The 14,346-nt window shown below is 56.4% G+C and overlaps 1 protein-coding gene across 3 annotated transcripts in view; it reads right to left on the bottom strand.

Annotated features, from left to right (window-relative positions):
- SH3BP4 (SH3 domain binding protein 4) overlaps positions 1-14,346 on the bottom strand; it is an 84,981-nt gene that overhangs the window by 2,534 nt on the left and 68,101 nt on the right. For all 3 annotated transcript variants that reach the window (XM_064587287.1, XM_045867682.3, XM_045867681.3), the window contains 2 exons: positions 8,843-11,199; positions 253-441 (listed from right to left, as the gene is read on the bottom strand). In XM_064587287.1, the coding sequence (XP_064443357.1) occupies positions 253-441; positions 8,843-11,199 (2,546 nt within the window). The remainder of the gene's footprint in view (positions 1-252; positions 442-8,842; positions 11,200-14,346) is intronic.

Genomic DNA, 14,346 nt, shown 5'->3' with positions numbered 1-14,346 from the left:
GCCAACACAGACCTGGCCAGAGGTCGAGCAGAAGTGGCCACAAAGGGCTCCGTTCATGCGCTGCTCCGTCTGATGGAAGGTCACTGAAGTTTGGGACGCGCAGCCAACAGTCCCGGGAAGGGGGAGACTCGCCCCACTCAGGGAGAGCCTACTGTGTGCTGGGCGCATGCTTTCTCACGTCAACTCACTCATCCCCAACCACACGCTGTCAAGTAGACAGCGCTGTGATGGAATCTCAGAGCCCAGGCTCACCTCGCTGTCCACGACCCCATTCCTGTCCCGGTGCGGAGACTCGTATGCGTCCATTTGCTGCTTGGACACCTTGGCGAGCTTCTCGGCCAGCTCCCTCCAGCGCTGCGCCACCTCAACCGCCGTGGTCAGGAGCACGAAGTCCTGGATGAGCCTGACCACCAGGCCCTGGCAGTCCATTTTCAGTAAGGCCTGAGGAGGAAGGAGCAGAGCACGAGGCAGTCAGAGGACAGGTCTGGTTTCATGTTGGAGTTTCATGCGGAGGCAATGCGCTCTTTACCCAGAAAGTTCTAAGGCCTAGAGAGTGCCCCCTGAACTCCAGCACAGCCGACACCACAGGATGGAGGGAAAGCAATGAGTTTTACAGGGCGGACTGGGTTTGCCAGTGTTCTCTCCCCAAAGTCATGTCCACCTGGAAACTCTGAGTGACTATATTCGGAAATAGGGTCTTTGCGGATGTTACTAGTTAAAACCAGGTCATCATGGACTAGGGCAGCCCCTCGTCCAATGACTGGCTGTCTTTATAAGGACAGAGACAGAGACAGAGGGAAGAAACCCATGTCAGGACGGAGGCAGAGACGGGGTGAGGCAGCCACAAGGCAAGGGGTGCCAAGGACTGTCGGCGCAACCGGGAGCCAGAGGCAAGGACCAGACCGTCCCTCGGAGCTATAGGAGCAAGCTGCCTGCCAACACCTCCCGCAATGGCAGAGAACACGCCTCTGTTGTTCTGGGCCACCCCGTCCGTGGAGCGTCGTCTCGGCAGCCCTGGATGCTGACCCACGGGCTGAGGGCGGATGCTGCCTGCTGGCCCTGTTCGCACTCCCTTGGAGCTGCTGGACATAGTGATGCTTCGCTGAGATGGACCGGGCGCCCGGGGCTCAGGGGCCCGGACCAGGAGCTGGGCTGAGGTAAGGTGCTGCGGGCATCGGCCGGGCGCAGAGCTCCACGGGCAGAAGGACTCAGACGGGGGCTGAGGCGCACACTGACATCTGGGCTCTCAGGTTTTGGGGACAAGGTGAGGACCCCGTGCGGAGGATAAGGAGAATGGAGAGGGCCAAGGCTGAACCCCAAGAGCCCATCAGAACACTTCCTGGAGTCAATGATTGCTCGCTTGCCAAAGCTGAAAAAACTTTCTAGTGTGTCTTCAGGACAGGAGTCACCAACTGTGGAGAGACTCAGGAGGGAAAGGAATGCCCACCACCCTGGGAAGGAAGGAGGCAAGGGGGCCGAGGCCGGCCCAAATGCCCACCTGGCCCCGAGCCAGCAGGTGGCCACCTTGGGACTTGCTTCCCTCCTAGGAAAGGGGCCGGATCACGCAGGCTTCCAACATAAAGCTCAACAGTCCAATGTATTCTGTGAGACCCCGGGCTGGGGTCTTAAAGGAACAAAATCAAACCAGCTAGCACCAACCAGCAGGCCCCCAGGTCTGCCCACCGTGAAATGCAAAAGGCTGCCACCCAGCTCTCATGATAGCTGCTGGGTGCATGTGGGCCTGGCACCGTCCACGAAGGCTCTGTCGCCCAGCAGTCTCAGACTCCACCCCAACAGTGGGACAAGTGGGCCTCAGAGGCACCCTGGAGTCGGTTTCCCAGGCCCTCGGACAGGTGAGCCTAAGACCAGAGAGGCTAGAAGCAGAAAAAGTCACCTGGTGTTCTTTCTCTCCTTCTAAGCTCTATCCGAGCACCTGTTGTTGTCACTCCAAGACTCCAAGAGCACGTGCTAAAAAAACCCACCCCACCAGCCCCTTCCTGACTGAGCCAAACACGCAGCTCCTTGTGAGAACTCTGTCCACTATTCCGTGAAGATGGTGGGTGGCCTTGGCTGCATGCAGTTATGGTCTGCTGGGTCCCTTACTGAGACTGAGTATCCTCATCTATAGTCCATGTTTATACTGGGGAAGCTTAACAAGATGGAGGAATTGTGGCTTTTTTGGCAATTTGCTGAATGCATTAGCTGGACGCCCCAGCAGGTCAATTTCTGCAATTTGCAACAGGGGTGATGGGTCAATCTGGTTCTGTCCCGGGTCCGAGGATTGGCAGCTAGCTGGAACTACGGTTAGCTGGAAGGGAGCTTGAGGATCCCGTGGTCCTGTTCTGGTTTGTTTTGTAGTGTTTTGGAATAAGCTACTACGATTGAGCACTTACTGTGAGCCGGGCATGGGCTCATCCACTCCTCAGAACCCCTGCGAGGAAGGTGCCGAGCTCACCCCAGTTTGCAGATTAAGCCGAGAGAGTGATGGAGAAGCCCCCACACCTGCAGGTGGCCTGTCCAGGATCCCTCGAGATGACAGAGCTGCAGGCAAGCCTTTGCAAAAGTTCTGCAGGCTCTCACTCCTCGACATCAGGGATGGAACCAAACAAAACAACCGATCTGGATTACGCAACATTTCAACTCTATGTATTTCAGAAAAGGGTCTGTTTTCACTTGAATTTTGATGCATTCAAGTGAAATTGTTTAAAAAAAAAATCAATGTTTAGTAGATCCGTCTTTCAGAAGATATAAATACACCTACGTCCCCATGTATGGCAGGGGGACATGTGATCCATTGGTTGAATTCTGGATTTAAATTTTTGTGGTGTGGTGGGGCTGAAGGCCCGAATGCGCTGCGGCTGGTGGAGTCCCCTGCTCCTCAGGGTGGACGGTCAGTCCCTCTGTGTCCCTGCTCAGCTTTTGCCCACGGCTTCCCAGCACACACAGAGAGAACGTTCCAGAGGCGGCCTCCTTTTCTAGGCAGCAGAACGCGCCAGAATCATGCTTCTGATTGGGGTCACCCCTGGCAGGAGCGATGACAGCGGCTCTGTCCCCAGGGGCACTGGGCAAGGACCGGGGCTCCATTGCGAGGAGCACGGTGAACACCGGGACGGGGGCTCCTTCATTTACTAACTTCAGCTCTGCTCACACTTGGATCAACCAGTATGGGTTTTAACGGTCACAGAGCGGCCACACCACCCAAGGGGCATTTAGGCATTTTTTTAAGGGCACATTTTGGGTGCCACCGGGTCCTAGCAGTAGACAGCTTCCTGTAGGAGGTTCCGGCTCCCTTTCCTGTAGCTTCCTCTTTAATTTTCGCACACACACTAACACCCACAGGTAATCCCAGAAAATCCCATTTGAAACGAGGCTGACTCTGGCAGCAGTCCCATGGAGGGAATGGGAATTTGAGCCAGGTGACCAAACCTGTTCGACACAGGGCTAGACAGGGAAGAGGTTTCGGCTCTGTCGCAAGCCCTGAATCGGCCGGTGTGGGGTAAAGGAGCACGGATGGCCTCTGAAGCGACGGGCACGGGCTCAGTCTGGTGTGGCTTCACTGACAAAGGCAGGCGACCCCGAAGCCAGTCCACCAAGCCCTGTTTTCGGAGATATTCTTTTTTTTTTTTTAAGATTTTATTTATTTATTTGACAGAGAGAGAGAGAGCAGGAACACAAGCAGGGGGAGTGGGAGAGGGAGAAGCAGGCTTCCCACCGAGCAGGGAGCTCGATGCGGGGCTCGATCCCAGGACCCTGGGATCATGACCTGAGCCGAAGGCAGATGCTTAACCGTCTGAGCCACCCAGGCGCCCAGGAGATATTCTTATAAGAGAAAAGACAATGCGGTATCATTTGGGGTTTGCTGTGCATTAATCCCACCCATGCTTCTACTCCCAAGACGGGCAAACATCAGAAGGGCCATCCTCCCCCGTGTGAGCTGCGGGCAGCAGAGCCTCCTGCTTTGGGGCCGCCCGGCAGGAACCCCAGGAGCTGTCCAAACGTGCCGTGGTTAGCGAACTGCCCCCACTCTGGGGGGGATAAGGAGGCTTTTCTCCCGACTCTCAGAGAATCACTCCACATGGTCCTCTCCAACCCCCGCCCCTCCCCTGGAACCTCCCAGTTCGCCCCTCATTTCCATCAGCTTGCGGTTTATTCCACTCCTGCAAACAGCTGCCCTTCCCTTGATTTGTATCCTACAGTAACTTTCTCTTTCTCAGAGAACCTTCTCCAAAGAGCCTGCCCCGGACTCAAATGACCCCTGGTTGCCACGCTCTGAGCGCCAGCCTCGGCCCCTTCGGGGAGGCCCGCCCACGCCCCTGATGGTTCCCTCCCCGCCCCAGCTGACCCCCCGTCCCTCCCCACCATGAGGAGGGACCCTGCGTCTCGTGCCTGAGGGAATCCCGGCTATCAGGAATAACCTCTCATCGGGAAAGCACGTCGCTGAACCAAGATACCTCCTGCTGTTAGACAAACGGGTCCCTCGGGGTTCCGTCCGCCACCTTCCAAGCACATACTCCCGGGGGGCGGCCACCCAGATCTACTCCCGTCTCCAGCTTGAGCCAAGCCCTCTCCTTCAGTGTTGTCATAGTTCTCGGTACAAATCACACGAGCTCGTGTTTGCCACCAAGTGCACCGAAGACGCAGGAAAGAACTATGCCACGCCAAGAGCGAAGAGCAGGCTCTGGTTTCTCCCCTTCGTGAAGAAAACAAGAGGCCCAACGGGGGACCCACGGTTGGCAAAAGGGAGGAGGGGTCTCCCGGGAGTCTGTCACCACAGTAACAGCACCTGCACTCGCTTCCTGTCCCTCCCAGCTGTGCACTCCCCAGTGACAAAACCATTTTCCACTCAGGACCCAACAAAACCTGGGATGAGCCAGGACAGCTGTGCAAACGCAAGCCCCTGAAGCTGTGAAGGTCCACACCACCGTGCACGCGGCAAGAGAACAGAGCCTGTCACCCATGACGTGGTGAGAGTGGCCGCAGGCCCCGGGGCCAGCCAGCCACCTCACGCCGACCTGCCAGGGGAGCGGGGAGAGAGCACGTGGCAGCCACAAACGAAAGGCCTGGCTGCAGAAGGTGCCCTTTCGCGTGGCTGCCAAGTGTGAGAATCAGATGGAGGCTAAGTGGCCAAGGGGATCTCTGCAAACCTGGAAGGGTGTTTCCCCCCGGCAGTCCTCGGAGTTGGCCGCACCGCTGACCTCTGATAAAATGCAGTTGCCTGTTCGTTTCCTTCACACGAGTCTATCTAGCAATGAGTATCTAGAAAGTTAGGTCCTCCACCCCCAGCCGTCCTCCTGATGTTCCACAGGAATGGCATTCAGAGTAGGGTACCCCACTGACGGCAGCTTCTGAGGGGCTCGGGGACTGTGGGGCATGGCAAGGGTCAGGGACACACCTGGATCCAGCTTGGCTCCCCTTCGCTTCCCCTAAAACTCTGTACCTCTCTGTGCCTACAGATCAAAGCACAGGTGTTATCTGGGCCAGGTGGCCCCACACGTACCAACTTCTTGGATCACCGCGGCCTCTGGTCTGCCCCCATCTCGGCTCTTCCGAACCCTGGCCCTTGCCCACGCTGAGGCTCCCCCCTGACAGCCCCCCCACCCCCATCAAATGGGCGCCTGCACTTCCTTCCCGCATCAGTACCAGCCCCCACCCCCAGACCTGCTCGCCTTTCCCCGGTCTACCCGGGGGCCCTTCTCTTCGGGGTTCACGGCCAGTATGTCCTGCACTCATGTTCACTCCGTGCCTTGCTCAAGTCAGGGGCCCGCGTTCTCGGGGAGCCCAGCAGCTGGCATCGCCCCCAAGCACATGGTAGGCAGCCCAGAAACGGCGAGTGAACTTCAAGTACGAACACTCGCTCTGGCTGCCCGCAGCCGCTCTTCCCTGCTCTGCGTCAGAAGCTCCAGTCCCATACCTTCCACTCAGTAATCCTTGAGTGCCCATTCCGACATCTCCCTGGCCTGCCCGCAAGTCCTACCGGCAGAGGAGGTCCCCGGGGGCTCCGTCCACCCTGGCTACTCGCCTCGGTCAGTGCCGGTCACGCCCACTCCCTGTAGCAGCCCCGCATCGCCCCTCCCCTCCCCGCCGCGTTCGATCTGGCCTGGGGGGCGCGGTCGGCGGGGTGGCCGTCCTCTGCCAGGGACAGTCGCGGCTTCCACCGCAGGGCTAGGCGAGCCGGGGGCAGGAGGGGCATTCTCTGACGGTGGTCGCACACAGTCTGGGTGGGAAAGGGCAGGCAGGGGCACGCCGGGAAGCCCACGTGCTTGTTCAAGACGCCCCTCGAAGCAACGATGGAAGGAGGGGACGGAAACGGAGACCCAGAGCAGAAGCACGGTCTGACCGCAGGACACGGCATGCTTGCTTTCATTCCTCGGACGTCAGAGTGTTTCCGCTCCTTTCTCTCACGACGTTTAAATCCGATGAGGACAAGAGCAGGAAACACAAACGCCAGGCACCAAGGCCATCTGGGATTGGGGAAAGCATCATGCAGACAGTGATCTGGGCCGATGAAGGGCAGTGACCCCGAGCACCAGGCTGTGGGAAAGGTCTGAGGGCACGACCTGCGGACTGGCACCGAGGGACAGGAAGAGCCTCCCTCCCGAGTCCACGGGGCAGAGTTCCGGGATGAGGGAGCAGCGCGGGCCAGGCCTGACCCCACTCCGATGGGACGACTGAACGACTCTGTTCTCCCTTCCCATCTCCCTGCAAACCCACCATCCTAAAACTTTACCCCTTCAAGTGCGTTCACTGTTTCCAGACCAGGGAGTCCCATCTGATCAGAAAACTGTCATCACCACGCGAGGGGCCGAGACAGCTGCAGGGCGGGCGGACCCACCGAGGCTGCGGGAAGCCACCGCTCAGAGATTTGAGCATGGGGAGAAATGAAACCCAGCTTCCAGCGACCCCTGAAACACGCGGGGACAAATCAGCCTGTGGTTTCTAGAGATTTGGCCAACATTCTAATCTGCCCGCTCTCAGGATGGTGATGGATTTAGTCCAGGAACCGAGCAAGGGAAACACTGCAAACCTCCGAGCAAACCTGCCTGGGGATGGGACTCCCATCCCTCACGATAGGAACCCAGGGACGGCCCCCAAAACATGTGCTGTCAGAGAAGCCCCCCACGTGGAAGAGAAAGAGCCACCATTTAAGTCTGAAAAGACCTGAAAGGAAGTGAGGCAACGTGGGTAAGCAAACAGCTTCCTTAGTCATCACTCTTCCACAGTGGGGAAGGGCCACTCCCACTGTCCCGTTTCTCTCCTCTACCCACTGGAGGTGAGGGTTTCTTAGGCTGTAATGAAGGAACCATCAATATTGTTTATGTTCCATGAAAGCACCCGATTTTATAATCCACAGCGAATCCCAGCTTGAGGCCCTGGAGAGGGCCCTGCGCCCCTGCCTACTGAGCCGGGTCCATCCGAGGGGACACTAGGTCTTGCGGGCTTGCCACAGCTCAGGGGGTGCATCCACAGCCGCAGGGCCGGTGAGAGGAGGAGCATCCTGCAGGGAGGGGGCGGGGATGCTCCCCTGCTGCCTCCGCCCCTCCCCAGCCATGATAATCCAGCGTCCTCCCCACTGATGCTGCCATCACCAGGGCCCCCCCACCACCTCCTTGTTGCCAAGATCGCCCCTCTACTCGCCACTTCCGGTTCCCACCTCCTTCTCCTGGGCAACGTCGGGCCTCATTCTGCTGCATGCACCTGGCATTCTGTATTTCCAGGAGCCACTGGCAGGCTGCAATGCCTTCTCCCCGCAGTGGACTGCATCCCTTCTGGCTCCCGGCTCCCAGGACGGACCTCAGCTGCACGCCCACGTCAACACGTGCACGCGCAGGTCGTGCATACCCGGCTCATCCGGTCCTAGAGGCGCTCTCCCCGCATGGCGGGTGCCGGGTAGAAGAGGGAAGAGTACAAGTGGCAGAAATTCTGGGGGTGCCGAGGCTCACCTCTTACAAAAGTCAGGAGGCAAAAAGGCTGTGTGGAGCCTGGTGGAGCAAGGAAGGAACGCCTATGACCAAATCACAAGGGTGTCCGTAGGAAAAAGCCCAGGGATGTGTCCCTATCGGGAAGATGGGGAAGGGAACAGAGGTGGCTTCTGCCATAGACAGAACATCCACCAGAGGCAAGGCGGGACGCCAAGAGAAGAACATTATCAAGCTTCTCCAAGTCAGCTACTCCAAGACAGGCCACTGGAAGCACACGAACAGTTGGGAGAGGGTGGCAGAGCCCAGGCCGTGGGAGGCCATTCGGGGTCGAGCGAATGCTTTCCCCGTTGGCTAGCAGCCCAGGTGTATCCTATAGTGTGACACCGACCTCCCCCTTTCCGCCTCTCAGGATCGCCAATTCCCAGTCGTGCTGGAGAAACAGAGGCTGTCCTCAACTCCTACTCACACACACAAAAGGGAGGCAGAGGAAGAAACATGGAGGCCTCGAGGAGAGGAAAACTCGTATCAAGGTAAAGCTAGACTTTGGGGCGGCAGTTCTGAAAAACGTCAGAGTCCTAGATCCTGGTGGGAATCTGATGAAACATGGATCTTCTCCCAAGAGATCAAAACAGGGGCGACTGGAATGCAAGTCTCGCTGTGCCCCCCACCCCCACCGGGCACTCGGGGATCCATCGGAGACCTCCGAGGAGCTCGCGAATCCAGCAGGAAGCCACCCGGACGGTGCTCTCCGTGGTGGATCTTGAGCTGTTTGGGGCTCCCGAAAGGCCCCGCACAAACACACCACCCTGTGCATCTCGGGGAGCAAAGATGTGCCCGGACGCCGGTCCGGTGATTCACCAGACGCACGCGCAGGGAGAGGCGGTGAGACCGGACTTGGCCCCGGGCCCCTGCTGAGCACTTACCATCATGAGCTCTTTCTGGAAGGATTTTCGGTCTTTGTTCTCCGTGTTGTTACAATCCTCCTTCAGCTTCTCCAGAACAGAGGCCACCCGCTCGGGCTCGCTGTCCAGCTCTGCCCGGCAGAAAAAGGTGAGCGGCAGATTCCCGTAGCCCAGGGCGTCGGCGAAGGAGCGCCAGCTGCCGATGTTCTCCATGAGCAGGGTCCTGACGGAGGCGTAGATGTAGGTGAGGAACTTACACGGCCGCAGGATCTGCTCGAGCAGCACCGATGTGCTCAGCTCGGGCCCCGAGAGGAGGCTCGGCCTGGCCTTGCCCACCACCAGCACGTTCTTGGCGTGCACGAGGCCGACCTTGCCCTGGTGGTAGCCGATGTACCACTCCTTGGTCCACAGCTGCCCCTTGAGCCGGATCTTCTCCTCGCTGAGCAGAGCGATGGTGTCGCCCTTCTTGTACTCCAGCAGGTAGTGGTTTTTGCTCTGCCGCACCACGGTCTTGAGCAATTTGCCGAACTTGAGACTGGCCACCGGGCGGTCCTGAAAAGTCGGGTACTTGGTGGGGGCAGCAAATGGGGACAAAATGATCTTCCCGACCTCGTTCTTCTTGAGGAACCGTCTTTGCCCGGACGGCTTGATGGTACTTTTAGGGGGCGGCTGGGGAGTCTGGACACAGAACTGGGTCAGGATGGCCTCCTGGTCGCCTCTCACCTGAACCCGCAGGGTGAAGTCGGACAGCTCGCTGGGGTTCTGGCAGGTGATGGGGAAGATGAGGCGGCTCACCTTGCCCAGCTTCATCTGGAACCCCCTCACCACTTTGGCCTGCTCACTGCCTCTGACCTCGTAGTTGGTCATGTTGGAAAACATGCAGACGTGGAGGTCCTGGGGCCTGGACAGGACGAACTGGTGCTTACCCCAGAGCTGCAGGGCCACTGGGGCGGGGCTGGGGGCCTGGCGGGTGACCTCGCTGACCAGTAGTGTCTTTGGGGCGCAATCGTGCCCAAAAATGGTCACCACGGTCTTGAAGGACGGGTGAATGTGTTTGGGGCCGTAGAGCCCCACAGTGATCTTTTTATTGATGAAGTCCCACACCGTGGAAGGGTAGAGAATGTTCGGGCCGTGGGCAACGATGGCCAGGTACATACAGGGCTCCAGGTTGTCCAGCTGTACCTGGACCGTGTCCCCATAGCTGTAGGTGAGGGGGATGGGGACATAGGGCCCTTCCTTCAAGTCGCTCCTCAGGCACTGGAGGCCCACTGTGCTTTTGCTAAAAATGTCATTTTTCACCTCGGCTGACACTTTCATCTCCAAGATGATGTAGGTTTTCACCTCCAGGGTGCTCAGCTTCACCTCCAGCACTGGGCTGACGCTGCTGACCCGGTCACTGTTGAGCTCCAACGGGGGGTCCAGCAGCGCTTTCATGGAGATCTGCTGCGTCTCGCCAGGGGCCACGTGGCCTTCGGGCACGTGGATGCTGATGTTGGTGTCGGGCAGCTGCACGGCGCCCCCGGAACTGTCCAGCTTGCACGCGATGCTCGTCTCCACCGCCTGCGTCTGGCCCCAGCCGGGGCTCTGGCCCAGCAAGTCCAGATCGTGGCAAGAGCGGGCCAGCTTCCGGTGGCTGAGCCAGGCGGCGCGGAAGTCCTCCCGGCTCTGGAACTGCTCCGGGGCCGGGGATTTCAAGCCCGTGAAGAACCCCGATGAGTCGGGAGCGTCCGACTTGGCCTGGAGGACCGACAGCTCCGACAGGCTGTAGGAGCGCTTGCTCCTGAAGAACGGGTTGTCCCGCTTGCCCGGCACCTCCGCCTGCAGGCGGCTCGCGGCCGGCAGCTCGTCGAAGATGTTGCTGGTGCTGTTCATGGTGGCGGAGCTGGACTCCGTGAACGAAGACGCGCCCGTATCAAAAAGGAGCAGATCCACGGTACTTTTGGGAGTCAGCTCGTCCACGCCAGGCGTCACCGGCACGTTCCCGTTCAGAAATGGGTTTGTCTGGGCCCCGTTCCAGAAAGGGTTATTGCTGTAGGTTTTGCTGCATCCCTTGTCATCCGTCCACCCCCCGAGCAGGTCTAACTCCTTGGCCACCTCCTCTGGGCTGTCTGGGAGATTGTCGATCACCCCGCTGTCGCTCAGAGTGGAGTTCCGGTAGTTTAAGGGCTGCACGTAGGAGGAGGGGATGTAGCCCATCTCCGTGGTGTTGTGTGCGTACCACCACTCCCCGCCGGACGTGTCCAGGACGTAGAGGTGGTCCCCCTTGGAGAACTTCAGGGTGGTGAAGTTGGTAGGGCAGTAGTCCTTGATTGCGATCACTTCCTTTGCATTTCCAAAAGGTGTGGGATTGTCTACTAGCAAGGCACTGGGAGAAGGCACTGCACAAAACACAAAGAGACAGGAGGTGAGGGCGAGGCCCACGAGCGTGCGGAGCACTGAGCAGAGCGAGGGAGGAGGGCGCTCTTCGCGAGGTGCACAGGGCGCCAGGCAATTAGCAGAAACCAGCCGAAGCAAACTCTGGCTTCGCTCAGCAGGGCCAGCACGGCAGTCCTCTAACTCAGCACAGCGGGATCACTAAGATGCCGTCTCATTTTTAAATGTTTTTCATTTTTAAAGAACTCTTTTTAAAGAATTTATTTTTAAGTCACCTCTACACCTAACGTGGGGCTCTAACCCCCAAACTCGAGATTGAGAGTCTCAAGGTCCACCGACTGAGCCAGCCAGGCGCCCCAAATACCGTCTCATTTTGACTGGCCCTCTCTTTACTGTACCTAACTTCCCAGAGCTGCCGCCGGGTAGAGGGACAAGCTGAGTGTGACTGACTCAGCCACAGTGACGTTCTGAGCAGAGTGACCCACCACCTGTAGCCGAGCACGGGCAATGAAGAGCTTCCAAAGCAGCTCTCAGTGTTTCTGAGCTGGTGCCCCGCTCTGCCCTCAACACAGAACACACGAATGGGGTGGGGGAAGGTTCCCTTGACAAGGTGAACCCAGTCTTCACCAAAATAAGCCTTTTGAGGCTAGCCTCTTCCAGCCTCCTTTAAATGATCACTCAGGATGACAACTTGGAAACCGCCTCCCCCGCGTACCTTGAAAAGCAACGGTTTTACGTTTGGTGTCATTCGCGTTATTTCTGAGCCAACGTTCAAGTCTGAAAAACCCCAACGCTTTAAACAGCGACTCGAGCTAATTTATGGTTCGTGGCGTTCAGCTACGTTACCCATGTAGACAGCAGTCGGAGAGGTCAAAGTCAGTCATCTCAACCAGGGGTGTGTGTTTTGAAAAGTAACGGATAATTAAATACCTAAGTGTTTTTTCTCCCTCTCATACACGACAAAGTATATCCAGAGGATGAAGAAAGTTCCTTCGGAGAGTAATAAGCCCCCACCCCAACTGTGCCTTGTTTCACAGAATTTGTAAATATTCTGAGGTCCTGTAACTAACAACTGTAAGAAAGGACCGTGTTTTTAGTGGGACTACCCCCACTTTGTCTCTAATACGTGATTAAGTCAATACGCATTCTGTTCTATCAAACGGGCCCTCCAAAAACACCATCTGCCAGTTTCTTTTTCCTTTGAAACAAGATAATGCAAATTGAATTATAGTTCCTTAGCACAGTCTTGGGAAATAAAGCAGGAAGTTTCTCTTTATTTCCATGAACCAGGTTAGAGGGATATGCTTGGCGGAAAGCTCACCTGGGCCGTGAAGGCTGTCACCTCCTACCTTCCGTGTGGGGTGTTGGGGGGTGGAATCTGGCCCTGGGTTCACTGGGCCTGGGCTGTGATCCAGGCCTTTAGAAGCCGTGTGGCCTCAGGAGTCTGAGTCTTTCCTCAGTGGGCTCTGCTGAAGATAAGGTTCTGATCGTGTCCTTAGCATAATGATGCTGAGCCCCAGGTAAGGACTCACAGAGGGTTATGTTAAAGTGGACATCTCCACCCCCCTCCTAATTTTATTTTCTCCATGGCACTTATCATTAACCGATATTCATATGTCTGTTTTGCTCACAGTGGTAATCCTGGAAGACAGCCTGTCACATAGCAGGTGTTCAACAAATATTCTTAGAATGAATGTTCGTTCACTACAGAGAGGCCATATCCATGTTATGGGGTCAAGGTGTTCTCCCTGGCTGTGCCCCAAAGAGGAATCATTCACAGTGAAGGGAGGGGAGTGAATAAAACAGCCAAGAAAAAGAGAATGCTTTTGAGGGAGAGGTGGGGTGGGGGGAGGGAGATGGGTCAGGCTGGGGTCAGGGGACAACAAGATCTTTCTCGCTTTGTTTTCCAGGCACTGTCTCCAGTAATATAAACCACTTTTTGTTTCTTTGACTCATCTAATGATAATGTCACATAAAAATTAAAACCAAATGAAAACCAGAGAGCTTGCCAGCTATTAAAATCTTGTTAGAATCCCTCAGAAGTTATATCCCTATTATGTTCCCCAGAACAATTCCCTTAGAGTGATCTTTTTAAAATTAAAAACCCAAAGCTATTAAGCAGGCTTTGTATATAGCCCACGAAAATGTATCCATGCAAATTACCACTTTAGTTTCACCAGGCTGAAGAATAAAAATGGTTTCACTTAAAATTCCAAGCACTCTCCTTAGCAGAGAAGCAGTTAACTCATTTCACTCAAGGATCAGGCTCATCCAATGGGAAATGGCGCTCCTCCCTGCAGGGCCACCCCGTGGAAGAGGACTCTGGTGTGAGCTCCTTCCAGACGGGTCCCTCCATCAGTCACCTGTCACTGGGCACCCGGGGACACCAGGTGGGGCATCCATCCACTCAAATGCAGGAGGATCCTTATCAAATCCCATCTTAATGAATTCTGAGGAGTGCTGCCCAGATTTACAGCTATCCTGGATTTTAATACAAAGAAAATCCCCGCGTGTCAGGAAGTTGGAGTGCACTGAGTAATACAATTTTTACCCCTTTGCCTCAGTTCTGCTGCAGGTGGAACGCTAATGAGGAGGTGGAGGACTTTGCAGTGGATGTTTTGGCTGGAATAAATCCCCACCGTGAAGCCTTTTGACCATCGGGTCGCGCATGCAGCTGCCTGGCTGGAGAGCTGCCTTGGCGAGTGGGTCCAGGGGCTCCGTGGGCATCGCGCCCTTGGCTAATCAGCCGCAGCTCGTGTCCCGGGTTTGTCTTTTTCCTACAACTGTGGGAAACTGTGGTGTTCTGTTAGTACCCTAACACCTCTCAGATCGTCATCATTACTTAAAAAGACCCCAGCCCGAATCCCACAAATGATGCTCCCATTTTCCAGCTTTAACCATAATTAGCTGGGCTATAAAGTAAGAAAACGATGCCCATTACTGGACTGTGAAAAACGAAGGGTCCCATTATTTATGGCAATACCTGGTAACTCTGCTGCTCTTATTAATAAAATCTCATGACCTCCTTTGCCAAGTCCGTTCGTGTGAAGAACATTTAACGCAATGCTCAGGGCTCTAAGCATAAAACACCAACAGGAAAAGGAAGAAGTTAGGATACAGTGACAGGAGAAGAGATTCGGAAGAGACAAACG

Source organism: Mirounga angustirostris, unplaced genomic scaffold (assembly GCF_029215605.1).
Source record: "Mirounga angustirostris isolate CCGP_5_RB_7025 unplaced genomic scaffold, mMirAng1.0.hap1 SCAF_3, whole genome shotgun sequence".
NCBI lineage: Eukaryota > Metazoa > Chordata > Mammalia > Carnivora > Phocidae > Mirounga > Mirounga angustirostris.
This window is presented reverse-complemented; position numbering and strand designations above follow the sequence as displayed.